The sequence below is a fragment of the Canis lupus genome, chromosome 20 (genome assembly GCF_011100685.1).
Source record: "Canis lupus familiaris isolate Mischka breed German Shepherd chromosome 20, alternate assembly UU_Cfam_GSD_1.0, whole genome shotgun sequence".
In the NCBI taxonomy this organism is placed as follows: Eukaryota; Metazoa; Chordata; class Mammalia; order Carnivora; family Canidae; genus Canis; species Canis lupus.
Window position 1 is genome coordinate 53,607,373 of NC_049241.1, and position 15,455 is coordinate 53,622,827.

At 40.6% G+C, this 15,455-nt stretch overlaps 1 protein-coding gene across 4 annotated transcripts; it reads left to right on the top strand.

The window, feature by feature from the left end:
• The first annotated feature begins 3,027 nt into the window (after positions 1 to 3,027).
• On the top strand, positions 3,028 to 13,483 carry LOC100688619 (putative methyl-CpG-binding domain protein 3-like 5). 4 transcript variants are annotated; one of them, XM_038567525.1, is made up of 3 exons: positions 3,028 to 3,193; positions 7,250 to 7,380; positions 12,733 to 13,483. In XM_038567525.1, the coding sequence occupies exons 1-3, from the start codon at positions 3,043 to 3,045 to the stop codon at positions 13,309 to 13,311; spliced, it is 861 nt and encodes a 286-aa protein (XP_038423453.1). In that variant the 5' UTR covers positions 3,028 to 3,042; the 3' UTR covers positions 13,312 to 13,483. The 4 variants fall into 4 exon arrangements, with proteins under 4 accessions (XP_038423453.1, XP_038423454.1, XP_038423456.1 ...); XM_038567526.1 differs by having other exon boundaries at positions 3,028 to 3,139; XM_038567527.1 differs by lacking the exon at positions 3,028 to 3,193 and adding an exon at positions 3,321 to 3,443.
• The last annotated feature ends 1,972 nt before the right edge of the window (positions 13,484 to 15,455 follow it).

Sequence of the window (15,455 nt, forward strand, 5' to 3'; positions counted from 1 at the left end):
AGATTGTCAGGTTTTTGAGCAAGGGTTCAGCTGACACCAATGCCACTCTCACATACCTAAAGTATTCACAGTGAACAAATTCCCAAGTAAAGTGTCTCCCCTTGTCCTACTTTACAGATGTGTCTTCATCATGGCCTGGAAGACCACGTTTGGATTTAGGATTCTAAATTCTATAGCGACTACACCTGAATGTATTAACACAGGGAAATTTGACCTACACGAGCCCTTTCTCTTCATATCTCTGCCTCCATCCTATATCATGAGAGACCATGAACACAGGCAGGTGGATGTCCCAGACTGCATGTCCAAGTTCCGTTCAAACCCTTGTTAAAAGCCAACCCTGCAGATTCCTTGGACCCAAGTGTGCAAACACCACTGACATTGAAGGTGGGCACTCACAGAGGTTGAGTTTTGGAAAGGATGTTCCTATGGCCTCACAAAGGGAGAAGAGTGCAGGAACAGAGTGAGGTCTTGGGGGAATCCTCCACGTGTTGTCATATGGGGCAGAATCAGTGGGTTTGTTAGCAAGGTCTGATGTGATTGGTTGGCCCTGGTGCTAAATAATAGGAGGGACTAGGAAGAGGTGAAAGGTTGAGGATAACTCAGACAATGAGGTAGATGTAATCAGAATCAGCGATTAGAATTCCTCCAGTATAACCTGTTCCCTGACTCAACCCCCATTCTCTAGGTATTACATAACTGATATTCACTGTCTGCTCTACCCTATCCATTCATTTCATGAAATACTTATTTTTATTTGTCTATTTTCCATTTTACATTGTAAATAGAAGTGGAATTTTTACATAGAAGAATTTATTTATAAAAAAGAATATCACAGGAATTGTTATCCGTAAGTATTGAACTTTTAAGAGAGGCAGAAGGAAATGCACAAGACATCCTGACAAACTTTCTGGTTTTGATTCCCACCAATTGTTGAAATAATCTGGCTTCCAACTTCCTTTTCTGGGAGCAGCCATGAGGACTTCTTAGATTAGCGGTACCTTGACATTTGAGAAATTCTGATGGAAATTTGGGGTTGATCTCAGGCCAGTTTAGATTGGATTTGTGCCAGTTTACATTGTATTTGTGAATGTGCCTTTGTAATTGTGTAAGGAGAAGTGTGTGTGTGACAGAGAAAGAGATGGAACCTTGGTACATTTTTAAGTTTGTGTGTGTATGCACGTACATACTATCAGGGTGGGTGACTACACTCTCTAGGGGCTGTTGGAGCTTCCTTTTCTTTGGGAAATCAACCCTGTCCACTTTTGTGGGTTTAGCTATCACTGGCTTCATCCAGCCAAGCCCAATAGATATATAACAAATGCTCTATGTCATTTCCAAACTTGGAGCAAGCACATTTAGATTAGATAAACTACAGTTTTAAAACATTTTATTTAACTCAAGAAATCCAATATTATCATTTGAATTATAATTCACACTAAAGCGATGAGTGAGATATGTTATAATTTGTCTTTGTTCAGAGCTTGGAAATCCAGTGTGTGTTCACAGTTACAGGGTACTCAATTCCAAAGTTAAATTTGACCAGATACACTTGATTGGTATGCAGATCTCAAAAGATTTCCCATTATAAGAGCTAAGTTTTCCATGGTAGATTTATAATCTTCCAAATAATTAAATCAAATATTAGTATTTATAATAACTTCACTATAGTTAAACTTGGAATCAAATTTAAAAATCTCATTTTCTTCATTGCTGAGTAGCATCCCCTGTGAGGGATTGGTTACTGTTTGAAAATCCTTTGAATGTTGAAGGAAACTGGAGTCATATTTAGCTTTTGGCCATTGGCATTCAGTGCTTTTATGAACATACCTTTTCATTTCTCTCAAGTAAACGTATCAGAGTAGAAAAGCTGGGGCAAATGGTAAGTGTATAATTAATGAAGAAGTAATTACACACCATTTCCCCTGAGTGGTTGTCCCATTTGCATTCCCAAAAAGAATGGGCTAGAACTCCAGCTGCTATATCCTCCCCAGTCCTCCTTAGGGTCACAATGTTCATTGCAGCCACCCTAAGGCCTGGATTCTGGTATGTCCAGTGGATTTCATTTTCATTGCTCTCAATGGAGTGATATTGGACAGCTTTTCAACTGCTTTCCTTGGTGTAATGTCTGTTGAAGTCTTTCTTCTATTTTCCCTCTGGACCCCCCCCCCCCCCCCACCAGCAAGGGCTATTCAGAGATTTTATCTATTTTGTGTATTAGTTCTTTGTGATAAATGAGATTTGCTTTTTTTAACTTTTTATTTTTTTATATAAATTTTTTTATTGGAGTTCAATTTGCCAACATATAGTAGAACGCCCAGTGCTTATCTCATCAAGTGCCCCCCTCAGTGCCTGTCACCCAGTCACCCCATCCCCCTATTTCCTCCCCAAACTGTAGGGTGTCTCTTTCATTTCACAATGGCATCTGTTCCAGAGCAAAGGTCTGGGTGAGAGCCCCCAGCATCTCCATTTGTGGTGTTCCTAAGTGCGGGTGACTGAGGTCATGTACACTACCTTAGAAGAAGCAGATGTCCACTGTTCCTGAATGGCTGCTATAAACATTTGCATTTTGCCAGTTCTTGACAGAGGAGTGGGCTCTTGGGGACAATCCCTTTAGAAAAGTCGCCTCCAGCCCTGGGAGGCTGGTCTGCGATGGGCCACAGGGCAAGGTTCTGGTCCCGGAGTTGGTGTGGGAGGCAGAGGTCTGAGTGCAGAGATGGGCCAGGACCCCAGACCTTCGGGGGTGCATCCTCCGACTGCCACGCGGGCAGTTGACAGCAGCTGGAGAAGGGCTAGAGGACCAACGTACTGAGGGAAGAGGGGCCGATCTCGGGATGGTTGGCTGAGGGTGCCCACGCAGCGAGGGGCTGGCCGACCCCGGGAAGCCTTGCTCTCCTTAAATGCAAGGGGGATTTGCATGTGCTTTGCTCTATGGACTGAGATGGATCCTTCTCCAATATTGATTCCCCACGTGCATTGGCCTGGAGGGATGGAGCCACCAGGCCTGGGCAGATAACTGGTGGCCCTCTGTGACCTCAGAACATGCGCAAGTACACCACCAGGACCCCGTTGCTGAGCGTGAGCTGCGGGACTGCCGGTGGCACCAAGACCAGGACCTCATCTCCCAGGACAGCTGGAGGTGATCACATGCATGCTGGGACTCTGCAGCCCTCTGGGGAGGCTCAAAGGGGAGGTAAGGAGGGGGTGGAGGAGCTGCCAGGGGAGTCACCCTCCCCAACCAACCCTGAAAGCGACCACCAGCGTGCTGCAGTTACTCTGACAACCACTGGAAAGATAATTCCTGGAAGCCCCTGGGGCCTGGAGCTTCTGTAAGGACCCAGGGGCTTTCCTGTGTAGTCCCGGAGCAGCCGTCAATCACCACCGGGATCTCGCTGTCCTGAGGCTGTTTCCGTGGGTGTGTGGCTCAACATCACACTTGTGAGGTGCATTTTTATTCTTCTCTGTAGTTATTTGTGAATTCCTATTGCCGGGTTGAGTTCCACTGGGTGCAGACACCACCGTATATATCCATTCCCTGCAGGTAACACAATTGATTCGTTTCTAGCAAAGAGCTGTTTAGACTCCAGTCATTCTGACCAAACTAAAACCTGTCTGTTGCCAACTAGGTGCACAGTATTGAGGATGTAATCATTCCATCAGAGGCTACTGACTTTCCAAACCGGTTCTACCAATTTAGATTCTCACTGGCCATACCGGAATGATCTGACTGCTCCATAGCCTGGGCAGCTCCTGGGACTACTGCTTTCTTGTCATTTCAACTAATGTCTGTTTTATAGTCTCTCTTTTTTTTTGTTTTATAGTCTCTTATTGTGACTTTTATTAACATTTCCCTGAAACTAAAGAGGTTAAACATTTTTTTTAACATTTTATTTTTTAACACAGTAATTGAGTATTTGTTTATCCTTTTTTACGGTGTGCTTTTTTTAGAATTTTGAGCCACTTTTCTATTGGGTTTTCAGTTTTATTTTTTATTTGCCAGAATTCTTTACATGATTTGGCTTGATGTACTTTACCAGATTGGTGTGATGTCATTTTCTTCTCTCACTCAGGTTGTTCATCCCCTCTATCTTTCTGGTGAATTTTATTTTATACAAAGATTTTATTTATTTATTTGAGAGATAATGTGAGAGTTTGAGAGAGCACAAGCAGGAGAAGGAGGAGAGGGAGTAGCAGACTCCCCATTGAGCAGGGAGCCCGATGCAGAGGTCCATCCCAGGACCTTGTGATCATGACCTGAGCTGAAGGCAGACACTTAACTGAGCTCCTCCTCTGCTGTCTTTACAGTAGAATTGAAATTAAAAATTTAAGTAATTAAGAAGGGATGGATTCCAGCAAAAGGCTGGGTTACTAAACCAGAAGACAGTCTAGATATTTGCTAGTTAGCAAATATCCTAACAAAACTATAGGGTAAACACTATTAGTTTTTTTTTAATTTAAATTCAATTAGCCAATATATCAGATGTAGGGTAAACACTATTAGTAAACTCAAAACAGAGTTAAAAGAAAAGTGAGATCAAAAGAAGAGCTGAGATGAAATAAGTCAATCAGAGGAAGACAAATACCATATGATTTCACTCATATGTGGAATTTAAGAAACAAAATAGATAAACATAGTAGACGGAAGGAAAAATAATAAAATAAATGGAGGTGGGCAGGGGATGGGGGTAACTGGATCACGGGCACTGAGGGGGGCACTTGATGGGATGAGCACTGGGTGTTATTCTATATGTTGGCAAATTGAACACCAATAAAAAATAAATTTATAAAAAAATTATATATAAGATGAAAACAGGGAAGGAAACAAACTTTAAGAGATGCTGAACCTTAGGAAACAAACTGAGGGTTGCTGGAGGGGAGGTGGGTGGTTGGGGAAGGGGTGACTGGGTGGCAGGCATTAAGAAGGGCACGTGATGTAATAATGAGCACTGGGTGTTGTATGCAACTGATGAATCACTAAATACTACCTCTGAAACTAATATTACAGTATATGTTAATTAAATTGAATTTGAATAAAAATAAAAAAAGAGCTCAGAGATCATGCAGAAGAGTGGTATCAGAAGTGAAGATACAACAGTCTCTGGCATGTCAATGAAAGGCACCAACCCACAGATGTAACTAAATCACCATCTCCTAAGCAAAGTCAGTACACAGGAGACAACAGGGAGATATGTCATTGTCTAAAAAAACCAAAGTTAAGGCGACAGAGTTTGGAGAATGCAGATGCCAAAAAACCAAGAAAAAGGTTAATTGGTGTTATTAAAATAAAGATTAAATAATATTGATATCAACAGAGCACCGTTTTAAAATGCTAGAAGAAATGTCATATCAAAACCAGAATTCTATACCCAGCAGTGATATTGCCCACAATAAAGACGTCTTAGGAACAATTTAAGATGAAACATTTCGGGAACCCTGGGTGGCGCAGCGGTTTAGCGCCTGCCTTTGGCCCAGGACACGATCCTGGAGACCCGGGATCGAATCCCACATCGGGCTCCCGGTGCATGGAGCCTGCTTCTCCCTCTGCCTATGTCTCTCTGCCTCTCTCTCTCTCTCTGTGTGACTATCATAAAAAAAAAAAAATTAAAAAAAAAAGATGAAACATTTCAATTGTTAGCAGACTTGAAATAGAAAGCAGATACTAGATGAGTTCTTCAGTCCAAAGGAATAGAATCCCAGGTTGAAAACCAGAAATGCAGGAAAGAATGAAGAGAACAAAAGGATGATTTATAATTACAAATGAATTTTGTTTAATGAGGCAATTCTTGAAATCTCTCTGGAGATTAAAATATAGGTAGAATTGAAATCCATGAGAACAATAAAGCAGACTCAGAAAAGTTAAAAAATGTACTTGGAAGAGTGAAGTAATTATTAGCATTTGGGGAAGGTGGTAAAAGTAATTGTATTAGACTATATTAAGTAATGGACTCATAATCTAATTGTTACATGAAGATGTTTTTTTCTTAAGAAGGCTCCACATCCAGCATGGAACCCAAGGCAGGATTGAATTCACCACCCTGAGATTAAGACCTGAGCTGAAATCATGAGTCTGATGCTTAGCTGACTGAGCCAGGTGCCCCTCATTAACTACATGGAGATTTGTATATGATTGTAACTGATAAGTTTATTGAAAGAACAATAGAATAATAAAAGAGTTAGGGGTGCCTGGGTGGCTCAGTTGGTTAAATGTCTGCCTTCAGCTCAGGTCATGATCCCAGGGGGCCTGCCTCAGGGCTCCCTCCTCAGAGGGGAGCCTGCTTCTCCCTCTGCTCCTCCCCCTCTTTTATGCTCTCTCTGTCTCATAAAATCCCCCCAAAATCCAAGAAGGGCACATAATGAGATGACTACTGGGTATTATACTATATATTGGCTAATTGAATTAAAATAAAACATAAAATAAAATAAAGTAAAATGCTAAAAGAAAAAAAAGACTTGCAAATACAAAGTTCAGTAGGGTAAATGCAATAAAAATAGGAGTGAAAACACAAGAAGAAAGGGTGAAAAATAAAAAAACAAAAGAGTTAATTAAAAGTCAGTAAAGTGAAGAGGGTAAAGGAACATTATTTAGGTCAAATGGTAGGGAAAACATAAGATGGCTGAAATATTCTCAAATGCATCAGCAATTAAATGAAATATAGATGCACAAAATATTAATATATTTCAATGTCTTTGTGATACATTCCTTAGAATTGTTAATAAATATTTCAGACATTCTGTTTTTAAGAAACTGTTTCTAATTTTTTCCTAATAAAACATAAGATGTATGAAAATTTTTATACATAGATACTTGCATTTCTGTTTTTAAGAACTGTATCCATAGTGGGAGAAACAGGAAACATTAAAATGTGGATAGAAACTGCAGATACCAAAAAAAAAAAAAAAAAAAAGAAAAAGAAAGAAAGAAAGAAAGAAACTGCAGATACCAATGTATCTCACACACAAATGTATTCAATGATTACATTTACAACAATATCTGACAGTGTCAATAGCCCCACATTTTTTTGTGTGTTTTTTTAGAGTTTATTTAAGTAATCTCTACACCCAAAGTGGGGCTCAAAGATACAACCTCAAGATCAAGAGTCATGGGCTCCTCCAATGAGCCACCTAGGTACCCCAATTTTTGTGTCTTTGTATAAAGATTTAGGAATTGCTTAAATCCCGTGGATTTGAGACAGGATATCTCTTTGGATTATCTGCTGATTGGTTTATCCACTGCCTTCCTCCATAAAAGGGGAATCAGAGGCAGCAGTCACGCATTTTCTAGCAAGCCTCGGGCTCTTGCATCAGGAGTGGAGGCATCAGGACAACTCTGCAGCCATGCAGGAAGCTGTATCTGCCTGTTCCCCAAACCAGCCTACTCTGGTGAGTACGGAGGGCATACAGACGGCACGAGTGCCCATTAGTACACTTACCCTTCTGCGAAGCTTCTTTTAAGTGAGCGGACAGGAGCTTTTAAAATGAGGAGATATCGTATTGAAAGCGGATTCTTAGGTGTTAATGTTTTTTAAGTAATGTTCAAGGTATTTTACATATATGGAGTTCGATTTGCCAACATATAGTATAACACCAAGTGCTTATCCCATCAAGTGCCCCCTCAGTTCAAGGTATTGTACTGTTTTGCACATGAAGTTTTCTTGGGCTAATAGGCTAGATGTTTTTGTTTTGTTGTTTTGTTTTAACCAACAACATCTCTAGGGAGTGGACATAGACTTTGGCCCTGCACTATTTAAATTGTCCCCCTCTCAGGAAAATTCTTTACCCACAATGTGCTTGGTCCTTTTACAAATATTATTATTTTATTTTTAATTGAATCCTTTGCTCAAATATGTCCTCCGTTAGTCCTTCCCTAATTTCTTCATCATTAATAATTGTGCTTAATTTTTTTGTCCTGTTATCCCTCCCTACTATCTTCTTTCATCCATCCCTCTTTCTCTATCTCTGTATCAACCTTACTGTTTATCACACCCATTAATTATACCTAACAAGATATCAGACATTCATTACTCTTTGTATGAACTCTTTCCTTGTATCAAGATTAAAATAAGCAGGGCAGGGGCAGTGACTTTGTTAAGTTGAATTCTCGATCACGGGTTTTAGTGCTCAACCTGGCATATAATAAGTGCTCTATAAATGGGAGGATCAAATAATTTTCCCTCCAAACTGGGACCTCTTGCGTATGGAAAGGATTGGTATCATCACTGTGGTAGGACAACAGGAATGATATGAGATTTATGGTGTCCCTTTTTAAAAAAAAGATAGAAATGATTGACTTAAAAGGAAAGGTACATTAATTAGGTTTGCAATTTATTTATTTTCTTAAGGATTTTATTTATTTATTTGAGAGAGAGAGAGAGAGAGAGAACAATCAGGGCGAACAGCAGGCAGAGAGAGAGGAAGAAGCAGGCTTCCCACTGAGCAGAGAGCCCCATGAAGGGCTCCATCTCAGAATCCTGGGATCCTGACCTGAGCCGAAGGCAGACACTTAACCGACTAAGCCACACAGGTGCCCCTAGGTTTGCATTTTAAACAGTTTAGTGTGATCAGACTCTTCTATGATACTCCTCCCATAGCCCCAGGGGACATGTTCTAAGACCCTCAGTGGATACCTGAAGCCTTGGATAGTATTGAACCATATATATACCTTATATATGTTTTTTCCTATACTTGCATACTTATGATAAAGTTTAATTTATAAATTGGGCACAAGAAATTTTTTATTTTTTTATTTTTTTAAATTGGAGTTCAATTTGCCAACATATTGCATAACACCCAGTGCTCATCCCATCAAGTGCCCCCCTCAGTGCCCATCACCCCCACTCCCCGCCCACCTCCTTTTCCACCACCCCTTGTTCGTTTCCCAGAGTTAGGAGTCTCTCATGTTCTGTCTCCCTCTCTGATATTTCCCACTCATTTTCTCTCCTTTCCCCTTTATTCCCTTTCACTATTTTTTATATTCCCCAAATGAATGAGACCATATAATCTTTGTCCTTCTCTGATTGACTTATTTCACTCAGCATAATACCCTCCAGTTCCATCCACGTTGAAGCAAATGGTGGGTATTTGTCATTTCTAATGGCTGAGGAATATTCCATTGTATACACATGCCACATCTTCTTTATCCATTCATCTTTCGATGGACACCGAGGCTTCTTCCACAGTTTGGCTATTGTGGACATTGCCGCTATAAACATCGGTGTGCAGATGTCCTGGCATTTCACTGCATCTGTATCTTTGGGGTAAATCCCCAGCAGGCACAACAAGAAATTAACAACAATAATAAAATAGAATAATTATAAAAACATTATAATAAAGTTACGTGAATGTAGTCTCTCTCAAAATAACCTACTGTATTGTACACTCCCCCCCAACTTTTTTGTGATGATGTGAGATGATAAAGTGCCTACATGATGAGGTGAAGTGAGGTGAGTGACATAGGCATTGTGATGTATTGTTAAGTTACATTCCTAACCATTTCTTCTGGACCTCAGACCACAGCTGACCTTGGTTAACTGAAATGTGGATAAATGGAATGCTATAATGAATTCCAGGGAGAAAGGATAAAAAAAAAATCTTTGGCGGTGATAATTTAGTGCAGTCTGCCACCATAGAGATTATGTCATTGTATAATTGTGGTCGAGTGAATTTATTTGAAAAATCTAGAAATTATATTTTTGAGTTTGAATAATTTCTTTCAATTAATATATCTGAGTGCCTTCTAAGGCAAAACAGTAAGTGGATACTGGGTGTAAAACATTAAAATTCACATTAGTAATCTCTTCACTGAATATCCAATTTATAGAAAAATAGTGAGGGCCACCTGGGTGGCTCAGTCAGTTGATCGTCTGCCTTCAGCTCAGGTCATGATCCTAGAGTCCCAGGATGGAGCCTCACACTGGGCTCCCTGCTCAATGGGGAGTTTGCTTCTCCCTCCCCCTGCTCCTTACTCTCTCACTCTTTCACTCAAATAAATAAATAATTAAAATCTTAAAAAATATGAAAGAAATAATACAGGTACCAGTAAACATTGAAAGAAAAATCAACACAGAAAATGTAATTCTGATTTCTGGATCAAGAAAGGTCACTGCAGAAATAGTATTTTGTAGGGAAACTGAGAGGTGTTCAAGAATTACTCAGAAGTTGAGAGTCTTTTTTTTTTTTTTTGAGAGTCTTATTTATTTATCTGATTTTTAAAATTTTTCATTTAAATTAATTTAGTTAATATATAGTGTATTACTAGTTTCAAGGGTAGAATTCAGTGATTCATTGGTTGCATATAACACCCAATACTCATTAAATCAAGTACTCTCCTTAATGCCCATCACCCAGTTACCCCATCTTCCCACCAAGTTCCACCCCAGCAACCCTCCATTTGTTTCCTAGAGTTAAGAGTCTCTTATGGTTTGCCTCCCTCTCTGTTTTTATCTTATTTTTTAAAAAAGATTTTATTTATTTATTCATGAGAGACACAGAGAGAGAGAGAGACAGAGACAGAGACACAGGCAGTGAGAGAAGGAGGCTCCCCATGGGGAGCCTGACGTGGGACTTGATCTTGGTACCCTAGGATCACGCCCTGAGCTGAAGGCAGATGCCCAACCGCTAAGCCACCCAGGCGTCCCTGTTTTTTTTTTTTTTTAAGATTTTATTTATTTATTCATGAGAGACACACAGAGAGAGGCAGAGACACAGGCAGAGGGAAAAGCAGATTCCATGCAGGGAGCCGGCCGTGGGTTGATCCCAGGTCTCCAGGATCACGCCCTGGGCTGAAGGCGGCGCTAAAGCACTGGGCCACCAGGACTGCCTGCGTCCCTGTTTTTACCTTATTTTATTTTTCCTTCTCTTCCTCTATGTTCATCTGTATTGTTTCTTAAATTCCACATGAGTGAAAGCATATGGTATTTGTCTTTCTCTGACTGACTTATTTTGCTTAATGTAGTGCCCTCTAGTTCCACCCACATCATTGCAAATGGCAAGGTTTCATTCCTTTTGATGGCTGAGTACTATTCCATTGTGCATATACACCACATCTTCTTTATCCATTTATCTGCTGAGGGACATCTGGGCTCTTTACATATTTTGGCTATTGTGTACATTGCTGCTATGAACATTGGGGTGCATTACCCCTCCAAATCACTATGTTTATGTGCTTTAGGTAAATACTTACTAGTGTAATTGCTGGGTCATAGGGTAGCTCTGTTTTTAACTTTTTGAAGAACCTCCATACTGTTCTCCACAGTGGCTGCACCAGTTTGCATTCCCACCAACACTATAAGAGGGCTCCCCTTTCTCTGCATCCTCATCAACATCTGTTGTTTTCTGAGTTGTTAATTTTATCCATTCTTATAGGTGTGAGGTGGTATCTCATTGTGGTTTTGATTTATATTTCCTTGATGCTGAGTGATGTTGAGCATCTTTTCATGTGTCTGTTGGCCATTTGTTTGTTTTTGGAGAGATGTCTATGTCTTCTGCTGATTTCTTGACTGGATTTTTTGTTTTTGTTTTTGAGTGTTGAGTTTGTTAGATGGATTCAGGAGGGTGGATGGATGATGGTTCATTGTTATGAGTGTGAGGTGGCAGAGTGGCCCGAATGACACTCGGGTTTAGGCAGGACATTAGTACTAGCAAGTGTGTTTGGGGACACTGAGATAGTGGTGAATTATTTGGGGAGTTGGTTAGTTTAACTTGGGATCTGGGCACTGTGAGTGGAGTCATCAGTATTATCACTAAAGAGGTGAGTGGGAGGATGGTATTGAGTTGGAGTCAGATCTGTGCAGATTCTATGGGCATTTCTAGTTCGATGTGCTAATGGTATTTGAAAGCCAGGGAAATGGATGGATGGCCTAGACAGGGGTGTGGATGTAGAACAAATGTAAGAGCAGGATTGACTTCTAAGAAACACTAATTCTTAAGTCAGAAAGAGAAGCTGATGTTAACAGAGAAGAGAAGGAAAATTATTAGGGAGAATGTTCTGGACCAGAACCTTGGAAAATGGTTTACAATGGAGGTCTTTGTGCAAAAAATGGAACTGTGTGATGAGAATATTGTGTTTCTGAGTTATTTATCTATGAACAGGAGGATAGTTGAGTGAAGATGGGATTTGGGTGTGCAAGTGAAAGACAGTGAGTGTCTCAGGGTTGGGAGGGACATGATCTCACTGAAGATGAGGCATGAGAGCTAGGATAACCAAGGGTAGTGTGTCCTAAAGCCTAGTAGAGAGATACTAAAATTTTGAAGTCTTGGGATACAAAGAAACCTGTGATTATGTGTCCAAATGATGGTGGGCCAGGGGGTAGCAGCATGTGTGTGGTTGACATTGACTAGGGTGGGTAGAGGGAAACATCCTTCAGGGAAGATGGTGGAGGGGAAAGGGTCCAGAGTTGGCACTGGGTAATGACCTCAAGCTTTCTGTCCTTTACTTATATCTGCTTGATGGCATCCCAGGAACTAGTTCTCAATGTGTGGTGCCTACACCAGCAGCATCACCTGGGAACCCTTAAAAATGTAGGTTCTTGGCCCCACCCCATACCTACTGGGCTTGAGGTCCAGGAATCTCAGTTTTAACAACACTCTGGAAGATTGTGATGCACAGTGCAATTCAAGATACATTTGTCCATGGAGAGAGGTTGAAAGATCCAAATACGTTGAGAACATTCTTTGTGGCTGGAGGTCCTCATCCCCAATTTTATTCAAATAATACGTTTCATTTTGTTTTCAAAGGGCAAACTCAAAAGAAACATGATGCCTCAGACCTCAGAGAAGAAAAGACAAGTCCATTTAGCCAAGACCAAGAGGAGATGTCATGAAAGAGTTGCACTTCCTGTAAGGCTGACCAGTTGCATTTTAAAGAGGCCAGTCACAAGGATAACTTCTCATCCTGACAACGAGGTCAGGTACAATGAAAGGGAAAGGACTTTGGAGAAGCCCCAGCAAATCTGTGCATACAGGAGGCTGCAGGGACTCCAGGCCTGCAGCAGCGAAGGAGAAACTTTAAGTACTTTGGACTTCATAAATATCGCACAAATAATTTCACTGGGTAATGCGGCTGCGGGGTCTCCACTTAGCAGCTCTGAGCCCAGCATGGTACCATCTTCAGCTCGGGCGGGGATGATCCCAGGAGTGGATCTCTGTCTCCTTCCATCCATCTGCAGAGAGCCAGTAGTAACACCTGGAGATATCCGGAGACAGACGTGGAGAGTGAAAGATGCAAGAAAGAGATTGGCTGAAGCCTTGAGAGAAGACAGGCTCGCCAGGGAGGTGGAGAGAGCCAGAAGCCAAGAGGGACATTCTGACAACTAGAGGAAAAGGAGGAAAAGGTTGTGTGGAAGGATTGAATGAGGTGGCCCCTTGAGGGGTGCTTCACAGCCCCCAGTTTCACTTCCTGTTGTGATGTCAATCCTGTTTCTTGCTCTATACCACTGTGCTTTGTTATATCAAACTTGTACTGCATTAAACCCTTTTGAGAGACAAAGGTGTGAAAGAGTGGTGGTTTTGTGGGTAAGAGATTGGATTTCATGTGATAAGGAAGAAGCCTTGGTAGCAGGCTCACTGCCTTCTCCCTGAATGAAACTTGTCTATCTCACAGCATAGGACACATTGGAATTATTCAATAAACAATTCATTTTATTCATAAACAATTTATTCAGTAAACATTGTAATCATTTATGGTGAACAAATAATTGGTTGAATAAAGATGTCATATTACAGAAGTCAGAGGGGGAGACTGTCTCACAAGGGTCAGGAAGGAAAAGAAGTGATGTGGTTCTGGAAGGATCTGGCATTTTCTGGATTTCCTTAAACTTTTGGTAGAGTGATTTTAGCAGAGGTGAGGAAGCAAGCATGATTTCAGAGGGTCAGAGACTGAAAAACAGGTGGAGAGTGAGTGGAGGTGGAGAGCTCTGCCTCGTGCCTCCTACAACAGGCATTGGAACTAACTTAGTGAAAGTTCCCTCCCCACCTGGCTCAGTGGTTGAGTCTCTGCTTTTGGGTCAGGTCGTGACCCCCAGGGTCCTGGGATCGAATGTCCCACCAGGCTCCCTCTGCCTATGTCTCTACCTCTCTCTCCGTATCTCTCATTAATAAATAAATGAAATCTTAAAAAAAAAAAGATGCCATCTCACACCTGTTAGGATGGCTATTCTGCAAAAGTGAAAAGAGTACTGGTGAGGGTGTAGAGAAAAGAGAACCATTATACCCTGTTGGCAGGAATGTAACTAGTACAACCATATCATCCAGCAATCTCACTTCTCAGTATTTATCCAAAGGAAATAAAATCACTGTCTTGAAGTGACATCTGCACTTCTATGTTCACTACAGCATTATTACCAGTAGCTAAGGTATGCAAAGAACACAAGTGTCCATTGACAGATAAAGAAAAGGTGATTATTATATAATCTACGTGTGTGTGTGTGTGTATACATATGTATGAATATTATTCACCCATGAGAAAGAAGTCCTGCTCTTTGCAACAACATGGCTAAAACTGGAGGATATTATACTAAGTGAAATAAACTGGACACAGACAAATATGGCACGATCTCACTTTTATATGGAATCTAAAGAAAAGTCAAATATACAACAACACAGAATACAATTGAATTTATTGGAGGCTGGGTTGTGGGGCGGGGAGGGGAAGATTTGATCAAAAGATACAATCTTTCAGTCATAAGATGAACATATTGTGAAGACCTAATGTCCACCATGGTGATTATAGTTAATAATTATGAATTGTGTCATTAAAATTTGTTTAGAGGGACACCTGTGTGGCTCCATGGTTGAGTGCCTTCAGTTCAGTGCATGATCCTGGGGTCCTGGGATTGAGTCCCACATTGGGCTCCCTGTGGGGAGCCTGCTTCTCCCTCTGCCTGTGTCTCTTCCTCTCTTGCTGTGTCTCTCATGAATAAATAAATAAAATCTTTTAAAAAAATGAAATTTGTTTAGAGAGTAGATCTCAAGTATTATCACCACACCAGAAAATGATAGCTAAGTGAGGTGATGGATATATTAATTAACTTTACTGGGATCATCTTTTCACTATGTATATGTATATCAAATTATGCTGTACACCTTAATTATATTCAATTTTATTTTTATTTATTTATTTTTTATTTTTTTAACAATAAATTTATTTTTTATTGGTGTTCAATTTGCCAACATACAGAATAACAGTGCTCATCCTGTCAAGTGCCCCCCTCAGTGCCCGTCACCCATTCACCCCCACCCCCCGCCCTCCTCCCCTTCCACCACCCCTAGTTCGTTTCCCAGAGTTAGAAAAAAAATTAATTTGTCAATCATACCTTAATAATGCTGGAAAAAATAAACCAGAAAAGATGAAAAAAATATTTAACCTCTCAGCTGTAACTGATATCTGTGCATTGATTTTATTATTTAAAAAAATTATTTATTCATGTGAGACACACAGAGAGAGGCAGAGACATAGGCAG